Source organism: Nycticebus coucang, chromosome 11 (assembly GCF_027406575.1).
Source record: "Nycticebus coucang isolate mNycCou1 chromosome 11, mNycCou1.pri, whole genome shotgun sequence".
Taxonomy (NCBI): Eukaryota; Metazoa; Chordata; class Mammalia; order Primates; family Lorisidae; genus Nycticebus; species Nycticebus coucang.
Genome location: NC_069790.1, coordinates 106164159 through 106179997, shown reverse-complemented (window position 1 = coordinate 106179997; position 15839 = coordinate 106164159). Strand labels below are relative to the sequence as shown.

Below are 15839 nucleotides of genomic sequence, written 5' to 3'. Positions count from 1 at the left end.
GCAAAACTCTTGTTATTAAATCTGCACTAGAGTAATGCAGGAGGCCAGCAGTTTTTGTGGAGCAAGATGCAGGGCTGAGTTGATACATGAATTATAAGTCCGGTAACACAAAATGTCATAAAATAAACCTCTCAGAACTCCAGAAACTTTACAAAAATTGACAGCAGTACTCTAGCAGACATTTCATAAATTGAGTTGGTCATGAAATCATTATTTTACCACTTATTAAGCACTGTTATGTGTACTGGCACTGGGTACACTTCTGAGCATATAAAAAACTGTAAGGCAAATATTTTTCTTTGATTACTCCAGGCTGAAGTATTCTCTGCTCCCTCTAAAATAAGTGCTGGCATTGACATTCTACATAATTCTTTTACAAGTATGTGTTAAAGCTTTGTTATATTTTATCTTAAATTTTTGGTTTGTTAATACTTTGTAACTTTTCTCATCTTTACCATCCATCAAATGATGGATATCATTTGTCTTCTTGCTAGAATAATATAATTGTTCCTTAGAGTGAAGGCCAGATAACTTTAAGCTTTTAGGAGCCAGCTCGTTGGGGACCCACCAAAAGCTGGAAGTAGTTTACCAAGCCCTCATCCTTGGCAGTTAGCAGATTCTGACTTACTTTCTTCTATCCCCATTCCACTGCCAAAGGTGTAGCTGTGCATCTCAGCTGCCTCTTGTAGGTCAGCATATGCTCAGAAGCAAAAGCAGCCCTAGCGTATACAAGAGCAAAAAAGTAACATAGTACAGGTGGCATGTAGCTAGGATGCTGTTGTAATGCCAAAATGTCAGTAATTACATTACATATAAAAGGACTAAATACTCCAGGTTAAAACTCAAAGATAATCAGACTGGATTAAAACTCAAATCCAAATCATGATTTTTAAAAAGACACACATCTAAACTAAAGAATACATGAAAGTTAAGGGATAGAAAAAGTTATATGATCCAAGTCCTAAACAAAAACAAGCCACTGTAGTAATACTAGTAGAAAAAAAAAAAACTTGAAGGGAAAAATCTGTGGCACAAATAGAGGGACACTTCATAATGATAAAATATTCCGTTCACTAGGAAGAGATAATGGTTCTAGATCTGTATGCACCTACGTCTCCTTAAAATATAGAAAGTAATATTAACAGAATTACAAGAAGAAACAAATCCACAGTAACAGTAGGAAATATTTCATATTCCTTTCTCAGTGCTAGAACAGAAGAAAACATCAGCAGGATATAGAACCTTGGGACAACATTATTAATATATTTGACACAAATAGATGCTACGCTCAAATCATCAAAGTCATGTGGAAGAACACACACTTCAGATGTTGAGATGTTTTTTATCCATTATTCTACTTGGAGCATACATGCAAACAAGAATAGGAAAAAACTTAAAATACAGAACTTTTTCCACATGAGGCAAGATGAAACTATTCATCTTGAAACTTGAAACTATTATGTTTTCAAGCTCATTTCCCCAATATGCACATTGTAAAGTTAACTTTCATTCACCTCTAATCTTATTAGTTTAGTACTAGTTCTATAGATTTATTTTTTTCATTGCTTAATTTATATGAAGACTACCTTATTATCTAGACTTATCATCCTTCTTGTTAGGACGTAGAGGTAAATATACTAATTATTTTTTATAGTTAGAGTTAACGGTGTCGATCTAATGAGCAGGATTTAGAGGACTGTTGAGTTCTGGACTCATAATTTAAAACTTTTATGAAAATCTCAAATTTTGGACCAATTAGTGCTACATAAATATGCAAAATTACTATGAAAAGATATGTTTGGATTCAAATGGGATCATCGGTGCCTTGCAAACAGTTAAGTGCTCTTCAGGTGAACGGTGTTTATTAAATGGGTATTTCCACTCTAAGAGACACTACCTTTGGGAAAACAGTGCTGTCCATCTTAGGAGTGAGAGCTGACATGTGATAATACCAGCAGTGAGAGGGAGGAGGAAGTGACATTTGGTAGTTTTTATTAAGAAGAATTTTTTTTTTTTTTGAGATAGAGTCTTGATATGTGGCCTTTGGTAGAGTGCTGTGGCGTCACAGCCCACAGCAACCTCCAACTCTTGGGCTTAAGTGATTCTCTTGCCTCAGCCTCCCAAGTAGCTGGGACTACAGGTGCCCGCCACAACGCCCAGCTATTTTTTTTGTTGCAGTTGTCATTGTTGATTTTAGCTGGTGCTGGCCGGGTTTGAAACTGCCAGCCTTGGTGTATGTGGCCAGGGACCTAAGCACTGAGGTAGGGGCGCCACCTAAGAAGAATTTTTAAAATCCCTTTTTTTAACCCTTTCCATATATGGTCAGTCATTTGTCCACAGCAGGGCAATTTTCGATATTTTGTTAGAACATTACCTGCAATAAGAAACATTTAAAAATATGATGATGCTTTTCTTCTTTAAAAAGACTGAATCTGAAATATAGATTTTGCGATGCCATCATCTTTATTGCAACAGACATACCTCTCACAATCAACATAGCACATAAAATAAGTGAATCAAAGACATTTGGAGGAATTCCATTTATTGTGGATGCATTTTGAGGATATATTTTTATTGCAGCGATCAATTATCAGTGAAAAAGATCAAGTGTTCATAAAAGTTTTAGGATGGCGGACTCACAGAACATCCTAGTCAGCCTGCGGTTTTACCTCTTAAAAGACAACACAGAACTGTAATCAAACAAGTAAACAAGGAATTCAATTTTCAAAAGATTAAGTCCAAACTGAACAAAATTCTACCCTAAAACTTATTCCATCCAAATATTGGAATAAAAGTCAGGATTGATACATTCTCTTCTCAACTTTAGACTCTAGAAAAATATATAATAGTGATCAGGAGAAGCTCTTGTTCAAAAGTACAGCAATGCGCTGTCACCTCACCATAGACCTTAATTCAAACTCTGACCCATTTCACTCCAGCGATGAGAGTCAAAGCTAAACAAGGCATTTCTACTTGTAAATTCTAGTGTATCTTATCATAGACTCGTGCGTGTCTACTCTGTCATGAGTGCGTGATTTTTGCAGTCCTGGTGGCTTTGCTTTCTTTGGCCCACGTTTGCTAAAAGCTAGGATCCAACTACTCTTTTCTGATTTACGAAGAAAACAGACTTAGTGAGGCAGTGGTCACTCCTCACGCCAGCCCTGCCTTGCCTAGCTCTTCCAGGGAAACACTGTAGATTAAAAACACAAAAACCGAGGAAAAAAAACAAATAAAAAACCCTGAAACAGTTGTTTGGGAGCCTTCCTCAGTGTGGTAGGGAGTGAGACTATGACAGTTTTCCTAAGTCAGGCAAGATCTGAGTTTATATAGCTACACTCTATGGATAGGTCCATACCAGAACACTTTGCCCAGACACTGGCCTACTCTCCATCATCTACTGTGAAGAATAAAGACTTACAGGCTACAGTAAGGTCTAGATAGTGTGTGTAGAGCTGCTGAGGCATAAGGACTTGGGAGGAACAGTAATACAAGTAAAAGTCATATGTATTTTTGAGATTTCAACACATTATCAATTTATGACAAGTACCAATGACTAATGAAGGTAGTAAAATGTTAAAAAATGTTTCAGCCATCTATGAAGATGAAAGTACTGTCATGGCTCCTAAATACCATATTTTGTTCACTCTACTTCTCTGCTTCCAGACATTGGCCAAAGTGGGTCTGGTTTAGACCCATAAATGGAATTTCAAATTATACAATACTCTCTCAAAAATTCTTTACCTTTAAAGTTGAGAGAAGGAAGAGACCTTAGATATTATTTAGGCTAACCTATTGTGAACTTTATTATTACAAATAAGCAGGCTTTGAGCTTGATCCAGATAGTAGATTTAATAAAATTCATATTGGACTTCAAGATTGCCTTTAATTATAAACTAAATACTATGTCTGATAGAAAATTTCAACTCGTTTTGACACTTCTTAACTCTTCTTTTTTTTCAACACTTTTTTCTTACAGGTTATGGGGCATTGAAAACATATTAATACCTATCTGCCATGTTTTGATTGGCAAATATGAAATAATATAATATTGTGATTTTTAATTTTTTAAAAGCGGTGATATTGGCTAGCTGCAAGGACATACTATGAAATATAATAGTCTAGCACATAAAAAAGCATTCTACCATTAGTGTGTCTGTATACGTGTATGCACATACATACGTAATTGGGTTTTCTAAAACGTGGTTCAGGCTACTATCACTACCAACCACAAAGCAACCAACCTAAAAAAAATCAGTACCACTTTCAGCTAACATAATAATCTAATTTAGCATGAAAAAAAGTAATAACAGTACATCTTTTTTTTTTTTTTTAAAAAGACAATCATTATTGCAGTATATCAGATCTGAAATCGGTTACTTTCAGAAAGTGTTACAATTATTTGCCTACTAAGATAATTTCTTCCATGCTTTATTATAAAGTGCAGAAACAATATGACTTCTGTATTTAAAGAAAAACAAAAACTATGGTTCATTTTTCTAGATACTGCACACATTCCGCAGGCAATTTTAAACTTGAATCTCCTCTTATCGACTTGGGTGTGGTTGGTATCACTGTTCAGACGTAGAGTTGTGATGATCAGTAGAAAGTCTCTATTTCACAGCATGGTTTTCTTTAGAAACAGGCTCCCGTGCAAAGGCAGTACTTTTACCATGAATATCTCTAGACTGTGATTATTAAATATAGTGATAATATACATGGGTTTACTGGGATATTGGAAAAAATAAAAGAAAAGGAAACCACTTTAGTAAACTGACATAAATATAAAACAGAGCAAATTAGCCCTCTGCAACTGAGCTGGTCCAGCGTCTTGAGCTTGGGTTCTTCCTTGAACTTTCTCAAACCTGCTAAGAGAAGAGAACTTTAAATCGGCAGTCTGCACTATTTCAGCCAGGTGGTTTCGTGAGAAGGAAAAAAAAAAAGGAATAATAATTTGGCAGGAATTTAGGAAAGGAAGGATTATTGTTGTCATTCTATTCAAATATGATCTTTTATTCTAACCTTTTTTCTGTTGTTTTTTTCACTTCCCTCTTCCTTCCTTTCTCCTTTATGTTCTCTTTCTTCTTCTTCTTCTTTTTTTTTTTTTTTAAATAAAACTTCACTGTCAGGGCCAGGCCAGGCACAGCTGACAGAATAGCTCAGTCATCTTCATTCATCTTTAGTTTTTTCTCATTTCTTACTTAAGAATCTATTTTCTTCCTCTTATTCTTATGCCTATTCTTACACCAGGGGTGGAGAGCCTGTGGTCTCAAAATCCCCAAGGCAGCCCCTTGATCGAATCCAAACTATACATAATAAATCTTTTTCATAAATACAGGATTTGTTCTATAAAATTTGGATTGAATCAAAAGGCCACACTCAAGGATCCAGAAGGCCACATGGTTTAAGATTTAAACCATTTTCCCATACCCTCAGCTAGCTGCTAAAAATCCTTCCTGAGATATTAACAAATTATTAAAGTGTTATGAGTTTGATTTTCAAAAATGTTATATATTTTCATTTCAAAGGAATGACTGAATGACAAGCAGCAAGTCTAACATTTTGTAGGAAAGGAGCTACCTAATCTGCTACCTCATAAACTCAGCTGTATCTGTTCATATTATTATTAGTACTGTAGAGTTTAGTGGTGTAGACCAGGAAGAGGGGGTGATGTGTGTAAAAACTCAGTCACCCTCCTACTTTGTACCAAAGACTCCGTTGTACAATTCCAGAGAGTACCATTCAAATTGAATGGTGCATGAGTGGTGTTTTCTGGGTCCTGCTGTTCTATATCATTTTTGCTCTACTTTCCAGAGCCCTGGCTAAAAGAAATATTACCCAGAAGGACTCCATTATACCAGCAATGATGGACTATGCTAGCTGACATCCCATACTCTGAAAGGAGACTGTATAAACGTTGGGACCGCCATTTCTGGGAGGTCAGACACTGACGCTAGAGGGGTGATAAAGTCTTAGGCCATTAAGTCCATTCTTTGTTTCCAAACGAAAATAATTTCTTTTCTCACTGCCACCAAGAGAAAATTATACAAGGAATTTAAAAATGACACATCTTCTGCTGAATATGCATCATCCAAAGAAAGCAGCGTGTGTCATGATTAAGGATGCAGGCCCAGATCGCACTGCTCAACTGCCAATCCAGACTTTGCTACTTATTTGCTGGGTGACTTTGAGAAAGCTACTTCACTTCTCAGTGCTTCACTTTTCTCAGCTGTAAAATGGGAGTAAAACTACTATTTACCTCACATGGTAGCTGGAGGATCAAATGAGATGAAGTAGGTTAAGGTAGAAGAGTGTGCGGCATATAGCAGAATGCTTACTTCGTCTGTTGTGGTGGTGGTAACAGTTACTAGGTACTTCTAATACATTTAGCAGCGACTTCGCAGAGAAGCTGGGGCAGTGGATTTTATGGGAATGAAAGCAATACTTACCTGATGTAGAGCATGGAGTAACGTACGAAGGCAGCTATGCCAGAACTCAGAATGTATTGAAGGTGGGAAAGGCAAAATAATTCTCTCACTTCAGTGAAATGCGATGATTCTCTAGTTGCCTTTGATGAATTCTTTAGTCCTGAGTTTGCTTAAGAAGAGCCCTGTCTCTTAGATTTCTAACTCACCCCATGAACAGACTGTTCTAACAACCTTACTTGTTCTTGTTTTCTGACTTCTCTCTTCTTAATTTTCCCTCTACCGATGAACGCTAGGTCTATTACTGAACTGGGGAAGGGCTATAGTTAGGAATTGCATGAGCTCATTGTACAAGAAGGAGTCCTACTTGTAGTCTGAGTATCATTGAATGTTCTTCAGAGCCTCCTTTCTTAAGAATGAGTATACCTTTTGACCAGAAGACAAAAAGTATACGAGGAATCCAAGCATTCTTAGCCATCAGTTTTCATAGAAAGCAAATTTTGCCTTACTTACACTATTTCAATTTTTTTGCCTTAGCAGCCCTGAGTCTTAGGCTGCTGGTAATGGCAACGTAATCTCCTAAAATGGTTCCAGAAAGCAGCTTTGGAACCACTCAGGAAGACAGATGTTATTTAAGGGATCTTCCAATGACTATAGTACCAAGCTGGGACCTTGTAAGGAAATACAGACCATGGTTATCCCGTTTGGCCTTCTGCTGACAATGTTCCTATGAATGTGGTATATCTAGAATGTCTGGGAACCATTCCCTGGGTCTGGGCTATTTACGTCACAGGATGACAAACCTGAAAGGTCTGTGTACAGCTCTTTTACAAACTGATGGGCATGCAGGCAATGATCTGTGGGTCCGTGATAATTCTCATCTGACCCTGGGATAGTATATTGCAGGATCCATCAGAAAAATGAATCTCTGAAAATACATCTCCCCATAGATTACCTTAGTAGGGGAAGTGACCTTATCCACAGATTGCTTTTCCCAGAGGTTCCGCTTGCTGGAAACATCTCCTGGCCTCAAGTCCTAATGAAAAGGAAGCAGAAAAAATTAGGTATGTGGCTGTTATGTTTTCTGCCTATATCTAAGTAAATTGCCACATCTATTGCTTGTGACAGAATCAGTGTGTTGTTGAATACACTTTACCCTAGTAATCTGCAAATGGATGGAATGATCATCAGCTGATGTTCAATTTTATATAGACCTTGACCTGTCTTACAATATGAGAAGTTTATTGATCAGTAAAATTGGAACATAAGCTATTTAAAATAATGCAGCCTACTTTTTAGCTTTCTATGCTTTTGGAAGTGAATAAAGCATAGGTTATTTAAAAATACTCCCTTTGGGGTTTGATAAGCATTTGCCCCCTTGCAGACCGACTTTCTTTTGGTTACCCCTCCCACGGAGGCAGGCTGGAAGTCCCAAGAGTTAACATTCCCAGGAACAGTCCCAGAATGTTCCTCTGGCTCACTCCTGCCTCGGGCAGGATAACTGTGAAGGGTGTGTTCCATAGTGGCTTCCCGGGTTTCTCCACTGGGATTAAGTTTTAGCAGCTCACGTAGTGAGATGCTTGATAACAGTCCTCACTGGCTGCAGCCTTCTCCCCATCTCACTTCCTGTCATGTCTTCTTCACCTCCTGAGTCATTTACTTGCCCTAGAATCACGGTCTCAGGGTCTGCTTCTGTGTAGCTCAAACTAAGCCACTTTTCTAATTGCACTTTCCCCACACTGAAACAATTTTGTGTTTCCTGAGTGCCAAGTAGGTAATTCAGAAGTACATTAGAGCCTCGCCTCACAAATATAAATATTTATCACCATCTAAACCCATAAGAGAAACTGACAGTGGATGATGTTTGTAAGGACATTTGGCAATCCTGGGAAGCAAACTCTAAAATGTGGTCAACAACCTTTTATAGCTTGGAGTCTCTATTTACTACTACCTCATAATTAATTTTGTTTGGATAACAATCCAAATTTCTGTTTCAAGTTACTTTTATTCCACCATTTGCTTATATTAGCACTTGGCAAAAGGTAGTTTGCAGAAAATAAATGTGTTTTACTGAATAGTAATGCTTATTTTGGCAAACCCTTTTCTCGGGAGGAAGGCGAAGCTAATAGCAATTGCATTTATCCACATGGATGCTGATCTAAATGGACTTATTTCTGACAGACAGTATTGAGATCACAACCCTGAGAATGCGCAGTAAAATGGTACCATGTGAAGCATTTCAGGTTTGTCTTAATCTTACCGAGTTTCTGGATTTGCCTCTGTGGCAAGAATTCCTGATATTCTATTAGTGCGTTACACCTATTTAACTTGGAACCATTAAGCAACAAATCAGATTACTTCTGAAGAATTCCACTCCATTTGCCAATGTAGGTATGAAGTTGCCAAGTTGTCTGGAAGACTGTTTTAAAATTTGGGAGACTATAATTAGGACCATGCTGATGGAAGTTCTGGAAAGTGGCTATTATCACTTTATTTATTTTGCTTGATATGAGACAAATATTTTTCTTTCACATGAATGTTCTTTTACCTAAGAAAATGGATTGCATTTCCCACACGTCTGCGGATGACTCTTCAGAGAGCACTTAAAGTGTTTAAAGATTCGGCTTAAGAAAATATGAAAATGTAAGTTATAAGTTGGCATTTTAAGTCAAAAGGGAAATATAAATGGAATTACCTGACCAGACTACATTTTAGAGAAAGACCCACTCCGGAAGAAGAGGGAGAAATGAAGGCAGGAGAAGCAGGTTTCCCATCAACCAGAGACCAAAGAGTGAGGAACAGAGGGCAGCTGAGAAAGACATGGTTGGGGTTTTTTTAAACAAAAAGAAAGAAAAATTAGCTTTTTAATTGCTGTACAACACGCAGTTCAGACACAAAGAACAGACAAACCAGCTAAAATAGACATACATACTAAGAACTGAACTCCTGTTACACAAAGTTACACTGAAATCCTGTGAATTCTACTCAGAAATAGCAATAGAGGCTGCAATAGGGATCTGCTGTAGAACAATGTTTAATTCTAAGTAAGTTAATTTTCAGGAACCCCCACACAATATTGATGTGACAAACTATTTTGAGCACTTTTAATTCTTAGCATATATTAAATTCATTATGTACCTACTGGTAGAGGATTGAGCTTTAGAACTCAGCTCTTTAATCCTGTGAATTACTCTTTTTCTTCTTGGAGTTTCACTGGATGAGAACCATTTTGTTGAGAGAGCTTCCCTCTCATTTTGAAGTTGTTAGAATTTTACTAAAAACATACTTTTTTTGTTTTTTGAGACAGAGTCTCATTAAGTTGCCTTTGGTAGAGTGCCGTGGCATCACAGCTCACAGCAACCTCAAACTCTTGGGCTTAAGCGATTCTCTTGCCTCAGCCTCCCAAGTAGCTGGGACTATAGGCACCTGCCACAACACCCGGCTATTTTTTGTTGCAGTTGTCATCGTTGTTTAGCTGGCCCAGGCCGGGTTTGACCCCGCTAGCCTTGGTATATGTGGTCAACACTGTAATAACCACTGTGCTACCGGCACCAAGCCACTAAAAACATATTTTAATTGATATGTCCAAGTTGTACTGATTTCATGTTAGTGGTTACCTACCACACACATCTGCAAACATAAACCTAAGGTTCTCCTCCACACATACCTACCAAGGAATATAAGCAAAGGGGTGACAATGAGTTGTCTCTGATCCAAAATAAGACTTTTTTTTTTTTGCGGGGGGTGGGGGTGTCTTATTTTCTGTTGTCTTTAGGTAAACCTCTGACATCCTTGGCTCAGAGTCAGTCTGGCCAGAGTCTCGAAGGTGTCAAACTTAGATACCTGCCATGAAAAGCCAAACTGGAAACACAAATGCCATAAGAGGCGTGGAGTAACGTATGGTGCCCCATGATCGCATTAATGTATACAGCTATGATTTAATATTAATAAAAAAAAAAGAAAAGAAGGAAGAGAGGGAAAGACTTTGAGGGCGCATTCCTCCATACCTCAGAAATGTGTTCAAGTTACAATTTTGAAAAGGAAAATAAAGCACAACTGTGTGGGCCAAGCTACCCAGATCTTAGCTGCAAGCTGCTGGTGAGACCCTCAGATCCTTATTTGACCCGTCTTTCCAAGCTGCTCTCCCTGGACTCAACCTTTTTCCTGCCAAAATTAATGCACCTGCAGGATCCTTCCAGCTCTTCCTGTATCACTGAAACTTCACCTCTTTTCTGCTGAACCCACAGTATGTGAACTCCCCTCCTGCCTTTCTGTGCTGATTGTCATGTTGCTATCCACACTTTCCCACTGGGGCTGGGTTGAAAAAATAGGTTACTACTACCACTGAAACATACGCAAAGCTTAAAGTTGCTTACTAAATATACTCAAACTAGTGTTTTATTTACAGCATCGATTTCATATTGCTTTATCCAGTCTGGTCCTCATTCAGGAAACCCCACCAGTCTACAAAATCTAATGGGAAGAGAGAAATTGCTAAAATCTATACTGATGGCCACAGTCTTCTTCCCTTCTCCTCTCTCAGGGGTGTCCAAATTGTGCATGATGAGGTTTTGAGAACTTTTAAAACTTATCTGTGGTATCAGATATTATTAAGAGTATGCATGGGCCTTTTTTTTTTTTTTTTCCTAATCAGCTTTCTTTAGTGTTTGTATATTTAATGTGTAGCCCAGGGTAACAATTATTCTTCTACCATGCATCAAAGAAAAAAAAGTTGGACACCCCTGCTAGGAGGTGGTCTAGCAAATGACTTATTAAACATAATAGTACATAAAAGGGCAATTATTTTGTAATTTCTCTATAATACCTTCTTTTGCTTCCCATTTAAAGGAAGCTGTCAATAACCCCAGAAAATGTTTTATTTATTTATGTATTATGTACATATTTATTTATGAGTAGAAACCTTGACACAGCTATGCTTATAGTAATGATAACTGAATTTAATCTTTTTAACCATCCTCTTAAGATGGCATATAGATGATGGTAAGTTAAGTACTGGTAAGAGCAGGGGGCCAGTCCTGGACCAGATTTATGAGTATAACCTGGTACAGAAATGAAAGAGATTGTGAAAATTATAAACCTGAAAAACTTGCCATCTATAGCAGTGAGGCATGTTCATCAAAGAATAAAACATATCTTTTTCTCCTTATTCTTGTTAACTTGAGAGTTCTTCAGTGGGTCCATGAACTCTTTGGACTGGTCTCATGTATATATGCATGGTTTTAGGGGAAAGGGTCCTTAATTTCATTAGTTATTCCAAGGGGTCCATAATTCAAAAGAGTTAATAATAACTAGTCTGGAACCACAAAACTTCTATAAATCACTATGGGGTTTTGTTTGTTTTTTAAAATCATTTCTACTCTTCATGTCACTGTAGGTGTGAGGGAAACTCCAGGCACTGAAGAGCACGGATGGTCCCTTGCCTTGACTGTCTCCTTTTATAGGCCCTTTCTTGCAGCTCCCAAGAGACGGTAGTTTTGGGCCAGGGCTGGGCCTGAACCCGCCACATCTGGCATATGGGGCTGACACTCTACTCCTTTGAGCCACAGGCGCCGCCCCAGAAAAATATTTTTATATCTCCTGTGAACCCTTATGCAAAGATTCTCAGACTGAATATTAATTAAATGGCTCAAGGAGTTGCATGCAGATGCAAACATTTCCATCTCCTCTTTTTTCTTTTTAATTTTTATTTACTTTATTTGTTTGTAGAGACAGTGTCCCCCAATGTTGCTCAGGCAGGCATCAAACTTCTGGTCTCAAGTGATCCTACCCATCTCAGCCTCCCGAGTTGCTGGGTCTTTTTTCTTCTTAAATTGGAAAGTGACAAAATTGAATGACTTTGGAGATTATATATGGAGCCAATAGATGCAATTAAATGTCTTTGTGGCTCAATGGCACAGAGGCCTAGGACTTGGAAAGCTCTTCTTTCTCTCAGGTGTAGGGTTATGGCAGTTGATTCTTGGCTGTCTTGGGTAGCAAAAGAATCTGTAAAAGCTAACTTAATGGAGAAAGCTCAGCAATATACAGTGGGGCGCTTAATAAGGTATTTTATTACAGTGATAACTGCCTTGCATTTATCATACATTCAATAAAAAGGTAAAAAGAAAGGTTTGTTTTAGTAAGATAACTACGCTTAATAAAAAAAAAAACTTTCATTTTTCAAAAACCACATTTATAACCACTTTTTCTAGTTTCCAGTTTTATGACTTTCCCCTGGAGGTGCTGCAACATTATAGCAATTATTCTACAACGACCCAAGAACTGTATTGTTGTGTCAAGTTACAGAAACTAGCCAAATTAGAACACAAGGTTCACAATAGCCAACATACACATTCTTCTGGGAATAAGTTTAGGGGCACTCTGGACAAAGAAGTAGCAAAAATAATTTGACCTCTTATTTTAAAATTCCTATCTATAATTTATAGCTTAGAAACTAAACAAGTAGACCGGTACAGGCCCTAAATTTAAACTGCTCAACATCCTGGCTAACTCCTCTCAGTGAGGGCAGAGAGTTATTTGGTTCCATTTTAGCCTCAGGGTAATTGTGGTATGGAGGTTCAGGGCTATTCTGAACAACTCCTTGTCTGTTTTCAGTGACAGCAAAGAAGGGGAACACTGTCCTTCCTAGATAAACAGACCAACTGCCTGTTTTCTTTTGCTGCTGGAAGCTGAGAGAGTAAAGAAATTCAAGCAAACATGAAGCTACTTACAGAAGGTTTGGGAGCAGGTGACCTATTTCCATCTGGGGTTTTAGTTAGCCATTCACTGATGCGGCTGGAAACCCCCACTTTCAGGCCAGCAGTTTCCTGTCAAGAGCCAATCATCCAAATTATTGAAGAAAAAGGTAAACTTTACCTGGGAAGGAAACCTTCAAAGCAACTTCAAAATTCTATTAAATATTACCTCGCATAGCCGTAGACCTTAAATTTGACATTTAAAGAGTATGCTGTCTGATTTTTCCCCCTGCACCTCACTCCACCCCCGCCCCAAGATTAACAACTAACCTCCGGCACTTTACAGTGGCCAGAGGTGGGCACAGAGTGCAGCCTTGTCAACACGTTCTGTCCCAGCCTGCTTGTGTGGGCAGTGCAAAACAAAGCATGGACTGCACCTTCTTCACTGCTTCTATTAGTGATCTAGTGTGATTCCTAAAAGCAAATGGAAAAAAAAAAATCCCCCCCTCTAACCGTAAAAGACGAAGCTCACAGGCTCACCTTATTTGGTGTTCCCGCTGCAGTGGGAGATGAAAACACGTCGCCCTTCTCCCACATGCTCTTGATGTTCCGCACACCTTCGGCAGGAACGGGAAGGTCCGAGGCTGCTGGCTTCGGAGGTTTGGCAGTTTTTGTTCCCTGAAACGTGTCGATTATTTTCTGACAGGTGCTGACAAGTTTGTTCTCAAAAAATTATGGTCAGCTTGTCTTCCTCCACATTATCATTTGAAAAGTTCCCTCCCCGAAATGGGAACTATAATTTCGGTTACGAGACCGCATTCTGATGATGTACATCCCTCAAAATAAACCATAAGAGCCAGACCAGAGGATTTTCCCAAAAGAAAAGACATCAAGAAAAATGTCACCTTAAATTTTTGGTTAAGGTGATAGTCTACTTTTCCTTCTTCAACAGATAGTTCTTGATGATGTTAAAAGGATGGCTATCGACTTTACATTACTTTATCCTACTACTTTTATTTGATAACAAAAGATTCTGTAAACAAAAGAGGATTAAGCAAGGTTATAAGGGACCTATTTAAACCACATATGGGACACATAAGGAATTGAGGATGTTAAAGATGTACTTGTGAACATATAAATAATATCATTAAATATCAATGTAACCATTTAATAAAAGAATAACTGCTTCATTAAAGAATATTCAGTAAACAATAATTGGTTTTAAACTCTAATAAAATGTATTGCTGCACTTGTTCAAACTGTAATAAAGCATCATTAATATTCTAATTTTTTTTTTTTTGAGACAGAGTCCCACTGTGTACTGTGGCGTCATAGCTCACAGTAACCTCAGACGCTTGGGCTCAAGTGATCTTCTTGCCTCAGCCTCCCAAGTAGCAGGGACTATAGGCACCCGCCACAACACCTGGCTATTTTTTAGAGACAGGGTGTCTTACTTAGGCTGGTCTCAAACTCCTGAGCTTAGGCAATCCACCTGCCTCGACCTCCCAGAGTGTTAGGATTACAGGTACGAGCCACTGCACCCAGTCTATTAATATTCTAATATTACTGTAGCTACTCGATTTTTGTGCCAAGTATTTTTATGATCTTCTGTGTAGTCCAGATCTATTTCTGTTTGGTGGGACTGTAACACTGAGGACAAATCTCACCTCAATTGCGCTGGTGTACTGCTCCAGCCTGCTGTCGATCTTGGAGACTACTGCTGCTTGGTGAGCTGATTTGACACCACTGCTAAATAAACACATACATGCAAACATAAAATATGGGGGTGAGTCTTCCCATACATATACCAGCTGACTATTCTTAATTGAACAGTCGATGACATTTACCTTTTCTGCACAGACTTATTCAAAAATTCTGCTCGCTCTTCTATCTAGGAATTAAAACAGAAAATAATGTCAGTTCATATTTTCAGCTTATAAACAACGTTTCTCATCCCCAAATCTGGTGAATAAAAACACTAAAGCATGTGTAAGGGTATCAGGGTTCTGTGCACGGCAGCTCTGCTAGACAGGCACCTTATGGTCTTTGATGGAGACATTTGGGGGATGAAGGCAGGATTGGTAGAAGACAGGGAAAATGCATAGAGAAATGTAAAGTTTTGGAGGCAAATTAAAGACCAGATTGATGCAGAATAAAAAAGCCTCTGAAATAATAAAAATCAGGGGCAAAGTAATTAAATTTTAAGACTAACACAATAATTTTTTAAAAAATATATGTAGTTACCCTTTAGGCTTTATTTATGTGACTACAGACATACTCTGCATTTGATTAACAAAATTTCCCCACCGTGTTTCAACTATATATTTGGTATGCAACAGGATTAAATAAGAATGATAACCAGGAAAGGTGATCTAGTCCCTTACTGCTTAGCCTGATTTACTAAATTGACAGTGGTGTCAAGCCTATTGAACTTAATTTGCCCTGGAATGATAGCGGTGGAGTGAAGATGGGGTACAACTCACCAGCGATGGCTGAAGCTTCCCATAACGCCCCTTTTAGCCCAAAAGGGATATAAAGGCCAGAGAAACTGTTATAGACATACGCTAAACAGCCAGTTCAGTACAGGCAGATCAGAGGTTTTTGATATGTATTTTTTAAGCTGGGAACTCTTTTAAGCTGAAGCTGCTAAAACATTATATTTACTAAAACTGTATCACTTAAATATAGATGTCAACAATAAGTCTGCATATACTTGTTGACTCCA

General features: G+C 38.2%; 2 protein-coding genes across 15 annotated transcripts in view; one reads left to right on the top strand and one right to left on the bottom strand.

The window, feature by feature from the left end:
* The window catches only part of CYREN (cell cycle regulator of NHEJ), a 275649-nt gene that overhangs the window by 137865 nt on the left and 121945 nt on the right, over window positions 1-15839 (top strand). The window lies entirely within an intron of this gene.
* CALD1 (caldesmon 1) overlaps window positions 2441-15839 on the bottom strand; it is a 221655-nt gene continuing 208256 nt past the window's right edge. For 8 of the 14 annotated variants that reach the window (XM_053609393.1, XM_053609391.1, XM_053609399.1 and 5 more), the window contains 6 exons: window positions 14962-15005; window positions 14782-14863; window positions 13655-13792; window positions 13151-13246; window positions 7378-7458; window positions 2441-4865 (listed from right to left, as the gene is read on the bottom strand). In XM_053609393.1, coding sequence (XP_053465368.1) covers window positions 4857-4865; window positions 7378-7458; window positions 13151-13246; window positions 13655-13792; window positions 14782-14863; window positions 14962-15005 — 450 coding nt within the window. In that variant the 3' untranslated portion in view covers window positions 2441-4856. The remainder of the gene's footprint in view (window positions 4866-7377; window positions 7459-13150; window positions 13247-13654; window positions 13793-14781; window positions 14864-14961; window positions 15006-15839) is intronic. The other 6 variants (XM_053609395.1, XM_053609402.1, XM_053609405.1 and 3 more) reach the window with 3 other exon arrangements.